Below are 6,592 nucleotides of genomic sequence, written 5' to 3' on the forward strand. Positions count from 1 at the left end.
TGTGAGTGACATGTACAGTGTGTGTTAACTGTGTGAGTGACATGTACAGTGTGTGTTAACTGTGTGTGAGTGACATGCACAGTGTGTGTTAACTGTGTGTGAGTGACATGCACAGTGTATGTTACAGACGTGAGGCACAGGTACATGTTAGTTATATGAAGAAATGCTCTGACAAAGTTAAAAATAAGCATGCATGATGAATAATAACATTAATATAAATATTTATTGCCTGTGGAGATACACATACATCATGAAAATGCAAATATATTAAAATTTAATCAAATTCTGAGTAGAGATTTCTGGAGAGAGAAATGGGATTTAATGGGTGTTCATTGGGCTCCGTTTGAGTTGTTTTGTTTTATTAAGCTGGGTATTCACCAGTTGTCCATTATGTCTTATGCACCTAAAATAGCTTATAATGATTGAGATGCTTTCTATAAGCCACCTCTGTAAAGTTTTCACGCACCTGAATGACATGGAAAAAGACAGGCTTGAGTAGTGCTGTGCAGGAATCTCAGCTGTGGGGCTGGACAAAGAGCTCAGTAGGTAAAGGCAATTGCTGTGCGCATGGAGACTTGACCTCAGATCCACAGAACCCACAGACAGCCCACAGGCAGACAGACCGACCTGATAGACCTACTACCCCAGCAATGTGGCAGGCAGAGACAGGAGATCACTGGAGCCATGTGGCTGGCAGCCTCGCTCTAGGTTCAGTGAGATACCCTGTCTCAAGGAAATAACATGGAGACTTTGAGTAGAACAGTCAGTGCCCTCTGGCTTCTGCAGCATGCGTGGGTGCTTACCTACACACATGTATTCATATATACCTACATTTCTGCTTTGTCTATAGTATAGTGACGAACCACTGATGCTAACTTAATAGATGGTACCTAAATTAAACTTTTCTCTCTTCCTTCTTTCTTTTTCTTTTTCCTTTCCTTTCCTTTTCTTTTTTTTGTTTTTTGTTTTTTTGTTTTTTTGAGACTGGGTTTCTCTGTAGCCCCGGCTGTCCTGAAACTCAGGCTGGCCTCAAATTCACAGAGATCTACCTGTCTCATGCTGTGATTAAAGGACTATACTGCCTTACCCAGCACTTTCTAACTTTAAAAATATAGAAATAAAAATTATTATTATTTGTGTGTGTGTGAGAGAGAGACAGAGACAGAGAGAGACACAGATGAGTACCAGGTGGCTTATGTGGAGGTCAGAGGACAACTTGGAGAGTCAGTCTTCTCCTTCACCATGGGCTCTGGAGATTGACCTCAGATTCCCACGCTATTGCAAATGTTTCTAGTCACTGACTGTCTCTTGGTCCCTTTTATTTCTATAAATGCTCTGTGTTTTAAATTTCATGTGGTGCTACTATTTTTCTACTTACTATTCCTGGCGTGACGGTTGAGTGCGTTCTTCCTGAAATTAAGCAGTGATCGTATTGTGAACTACACTGGCACTATTATTCACCCTGCTGCAGTCTGCTGCCCAGTGACCTGCCTGTACCCTCTTTTGCAGATAAACGCGGTGCGTGCGATAGTTCCCAATAAGAGCAACAATGAGATCATCTTGGTCTTGCAGCACTTTGACAACTGTGTGGACAAAACAGTGCAAGCGTTCATGGAAGGTAATGCCAGCTCCCTCGAGTGTAGGCTCTGGAACCTGAGCCGTAGCGGAGTCTCCTGACGGCGCTGCATACTGTGGTCTTCTGTTAGCTAGGGTACTCCTTTCATTCCTAAGCTATAGAAAAACTGGAAGAGATGCTAAGAAAACTCCTTTACTGTCAGATATGTTCTCCCCCTCCCCAAATCAAGAAACTGTGCAGCTGACAGACTGTGGGATTTGAATGGAATTGGATAAAGTAATTTAAGACACTGTTGCAAAGGAGGAAGTCAAGTGGCCCAGGAACCCAGACCAGTTCAAGACCCAACATTTATTTCTAAACTCCATTATGATTTAGTTTGGTTCTGGCAGGGGACTCAAATGTTATGAGTTCAGTTTCCTTACATTTCTATATGCTCGATAGAAAAAAGTGACAACCTTGTCCAGCTCCTTAGATTTATAGAGTTAATAAGTGCTTCTTAAAATTCTTTCCATATAACTTGTTTGAAAAAACTTTACTTTGAAGCTGTTTTGCCTTTGAACAGAGTGGCCAGGGCTCCTTGATGCGATTTCCTGAATCTGCAAGCATAGAATGAACAGAACCAAATACTGTAGATATTTTTTTTTTCTCCTGTAGTCATGGTTTCTTTATAATTTTAGGGTTTGAGTCTCATGTAGGCTACAGCTTTTCCCAAACATCACAGTCAAGATGGGCTACTTGGGTAAAGACGAATCACCTTTATATTCAGATCATGATGTGTAAATAGAGGATCTTGAATGCCCAAAGGAGTTCTCAGGAGGCCAGTACAGCAGAGGCACTGACTGCCTCAGCCCAGTGTGTAGTCATGATGCAATGCACTGATTTCTTCCTGACCTGGTGTAGCAGAAGAGGAAATCTCCCTTTGATTTCTTTTTCAGGTAGTGCCAGTGAAGTGCTCAAAGAATGGATAGTAACTGGCAAAAAAAAGGTAAAATTCAACTGCATGTAAGAACATGATATTTATGTTTTGTTTTGTTTTGTTTTTAATTAGACTTTAAGCAAGATGGCTTATCAGGCAAGATTACCATCCCAAAGACCTGGGTTCAGTCCCCAGCATCCACATGGCAGCTTGCCATCTTTCCAAGGGATCCAAGGGTATGCATGGTGCACAGACATACATAAACAATGACAGTTGTTTGATACATACATGGTGCAGACATACATGAGGACAGGCATTACCTTCATGCATGGTGCACATACATACACGAGGGCAGAGCACTCCACATAGTTTCTAAAAAGAAAAAGGGCTTTAAAGCATATTTGCTAATATTAAAGAGCTTGTTTGGAGGTTCCAGCAGAGGGGCATAGGGACTCACAGCAGTGAGGGCAGAGTGGGACGCCTGCCTAGCCAATCATGTCAGCCAAATGTGCCCTGCCGGTGAGTGGGGTGATGTGTCACAGCCCTGTCGCCCGGTATTGAAAGAGAACGGTACACATGTCTTGTCTCAGAAGTGCCAGGTTGCCATCGAGCTTTTGTGGAGTTACACAGTGAGCTCCCTGTGCTTGGCGTCAGGTGTCAGGCGCAGTCGCTGCAGTGCTCTAGACAGGAGTGGACACAGTGAGCAGCCACAGGAGGGTGACTGGTTTTCAGCAGGAATGCTTCCTAGGTTAGCTAGAACAGTTAAGGTTTGCAGGCCAGGTAACCTTGCTACAGACGGTCCCTACTACTGGTGACAGCTCACTTCAACCCAAAGGGCAGCTTTTCCTTCTGAAAAACGTGTCTGCCTCTCTGTATTGATTTACTGACTGCTTGCATGTGCATGAGCTCACAGTAAGGACAGCTCTGTGGATTTGTCCTCTTTTCACCGGAATGTGCTTTCTGGGGTGCCAGGTTTGACCCTCGCCTTTGCACGCTGCCCGTCTTCCTACTTCCTAGCCCAGCTTCTGCTCCTGCTGGTTGTGCACCTTCCGGAGACAGCTGCTAATGTTAAAGAGTAGAAGGCACGTGCGTTGGCTCCGCGTCGGGCGGAGCTGGTCTTCTGTCCTGTTCTGCTTTATCTTGTGAGCTGTGGGTATCGTTTAACTTCAGTTTGCTCCTCTATTAAGTAGAAAGATACAGATGTGGTGGTCCATACTTGTGATCCTAGCACTCAGAAGCGGGGCATAGGAGGGTCAGGAGTTCAAGGCCATTGTGGGCTACATAGCACAACCCTGTCTGGGGAAAAAAAGACAACAACAAAAATAAAATAATATTAATACATACGCATTCTCATTACAGTGCCTAAATAGAAGTTCTTAATCCCTCGCCTATATCCATTGAAATCCAAAGTGCTTCCCTCACAGGATATTAGCTGGGTTCAGGATTCTTCCCACTGCTCTATCCCAGATGGCGTTCCTTTCAGAAATCTTCCTCCTCTTCCTCCTCCTCCTCCTCTTCTTCTTCCTCCTCCCCCTGCCCCCCTCTTCCTCCTTCTCTCTCTCTTTTTTTTTTTTTTTTTTCAGGACAGGGTTTCTCTGTGTAGTCCTGGCCATCTTGGCACAAGTTTGGCTTTCTTAACCTTGAGAGTCTTTTCCCAGCGGCATACAGTACTGTTCAAGCTCTCATGAGGCTTTCTATGCCTGTTGCTTTCAATTTAACTTTGTTGTACAAACAAACACAGCTTTGAATAGTCAAGAAAACACCAATGTCTTAATTTATTGTCCTCAGAATATAAATTATTAACAACACATGATATGCACATGGTTGAAAAATTATGTATATGAAATAGTATATAAATTTCTTAAAATCTGGAGAAAGAAAAATGGATTTTGTTTGGTACTCCACAGTATGGAAACCTGTTACGACTAACTGTTAGCATTAGTTCAGTAAGAAGTGATCGTGGGCAAGAATTCCATATGTGGGCTGACAATGTGAAGACTTGGCCTCTTCACAAGGGAGAAAGCAGGAGGAAGAGGAGAAAGTTGAATGCCAAGTTCAGGAGCCATCCTGCTGGACAGGGCCATCGAGGGCCTAGCATGAGGGTGGATGGGTCACCCTTCCAGCTTTGGAGTTAAGATTTGCCGGTGGAGCTATTTGTTCTTAAATCAAAGGCAAAGACTTTTTTCCCCTTTGTATTCACACGGTTCAGATTTCTTTTTCTTTTTTCTTTTATTAAAAGATTTATTTATTTTATGTATATGAGTAGACTGTAGCTGTCTTCAGACACTCCAGGAGAGGGCATCAGATCCCATTACAGATGGTTGTGAGCCAACATGTGGTTTCTGGGATTTGAACTCAGTACCTCTGGAAGAGCAGTCAGTGCTCTTAACCACTGAGCCATCTCTCCAACCCTGGTTCAGATTTTGAAGGAATAAATGTGAATCCCCTGAAACAACTTTATCCCGTCTTTTTTCTTCAGCCATTGGTGCCCCTATTTCTTCTCCAGATTGTTATTTGCTAATTCATTCTTTATTTGTTTGCTTGCTTGCTTGTTTCAGCGTCAGAGATTAAATGTAGAGCCTGGTGCATGCTAGGCAAGTGCTCTACCACTGAACTACAACCCAAGCTCTTAAAAATTTCTTATGCAGCTTCTAAGATACTTTATTCCCATTAAACAATTTAGGAATATATATTCTCTTCTTTGCACATTCCGTATAGCAGATCCTGGAACGTATAAGTTTCTTACTGATCTACATTTGCATGGCTTCTAGTCTTTATTAATATTAATATAACATTGCTGCCATGAATAGTCTTGTATACATTTGTCATTCCTGGCCAGGATAAATTGCTAGTATTAGACTTGCTGTTGGAAGGTGTGTGCATTTGTAGCTTTCGGAAACATTTCTGGTTTTTCATGCACACTAGTTAGTGTTTATGGAAGTGCCCGGTGATTTCCAGAGCAGTCGAAGCTGCCTGTCAAGTGGAGCCAGTGACCTTATGTGTGTAAACCCATGACCTTTGCTGATCTCCTCTGTAAAAAGCCGACTGCAGTCTGCAGTGCGGGTTTCATTATCTGTCGATTATTGGACTGAGGTTACACCTCATTCAGTTACTTATAGATTATATTCTTTCATTTGGGTTATTGTGCTTATTTAGCGTTCTGCTTATATTTCACTTTAAAATATAGTTACAAATTTTTTCACCTTTTATAACTTCATTTTAAGATAGGTTTTGCAATGAAAATTATTTTATGTTGATCCTGAGTTCATTCAAAATGCAGTTCTACACAGAAAGTATTATTTTTGTTAGTTGTTAGATATAAGCAGAATTACCTTGAGTTTCTAGAAGAACGTGTGCAGAGTCCTAACGCTGACTTGTTTGTCTGGGAGCTGGCATTGGTTGCCTCTGTGAGTTGTACTGGAGGTCTGCTTTTTCTTTTCTCTTTTCAAATCTTTGATAACCTTAGAACAAAAAGAAGAAGAGCAAGCCAAAGCCTGCATCAGAAGCAAGTAGCAGTGCCCCAGACTCCAGTAAGTCGGCCCCCGTTCAAGAGGAGCAGCCTGCGTCTTCAGAGAAAGACAGCATCAATGGTTACCACGTAAACGGTGCCCTCAACGACGCCGAGTCTGCGGACTCGCTCAGTGAAGGGCTGGAGACGCTGTCAATAGACGCCAGAGAGCTGGAGGATTCCGAGTTTGCCGCAGCAGAGACCCTGGACAGAGCTGGTGAGTCCACTAACACGCTTAGGAAGTTAATTCACTCACAGAGTCCTGGGGATCTCCTGCCCGAGACACTACCTCTGCGCTAAGTATAGCTATAGGTCTGTTACTTTATAGTTTCTGTTATCTACTGCGTGGAAGAGTTCATACTGAATAAGTTACCAAAGAACTTTAAAAAAATAGAATTTGTATTCATTTGTTTCAAAATTTTTTCTAAAATACATAGTGCTAACACTTCTGACATTGAGTAACAGAGGGGCGCCTTAATATTTAGAAATAAGAGTGACTTTTTTTTTTTTTAAAGATTTATTTATTTATTATATATAAGTACACTGTAGCTGTCTTCAGACACTCCAGAAGAGGGCGCCAGATCTCGTTGTG

General features: G+C 42.4%; 1 protein-coding gene across 1 annotated transcript in view; it reads left to right on the forward strand.

The window, feature by feature from the left end:
- Positions 1-6,592, forward strand: part of Spats2 (spermatogenesis associated serine rich 2) — a 78,660-nt gene that overhangs the window by 35,191 nt on the left and 36,877 nt on the right. Inside the window, exons 4-6 of the mRNA XM_021183323.1 lie at positions 1,510-1,618; positions 2,512-2,561; positions 5,959-6,217. Coding sequence (XP_021038982.1) covers positions 1,510-1,618; positions 2,512-2,561; positions 5,959-6,217 — 418 coding nt within the window. The remainder of the gene's footprint in view (positions 1-1,509; positions 1,619-2,511; positions 2,562-5,958; positions 6,218-6,592) is intronic.

Source organism: Mus caroli, chromosome 15 (genome assembly GCF_900094665.2).
Source record: "Mus caroli chromosome 15, CAROLI_EIJ_v1.1, whole genome shotgun sequence".
Lineage (NCBI taxonomy): Eukaryota > Metazoa > Chordata > Mammalia > Rodentia > Muridae > Mus > Mus caroli.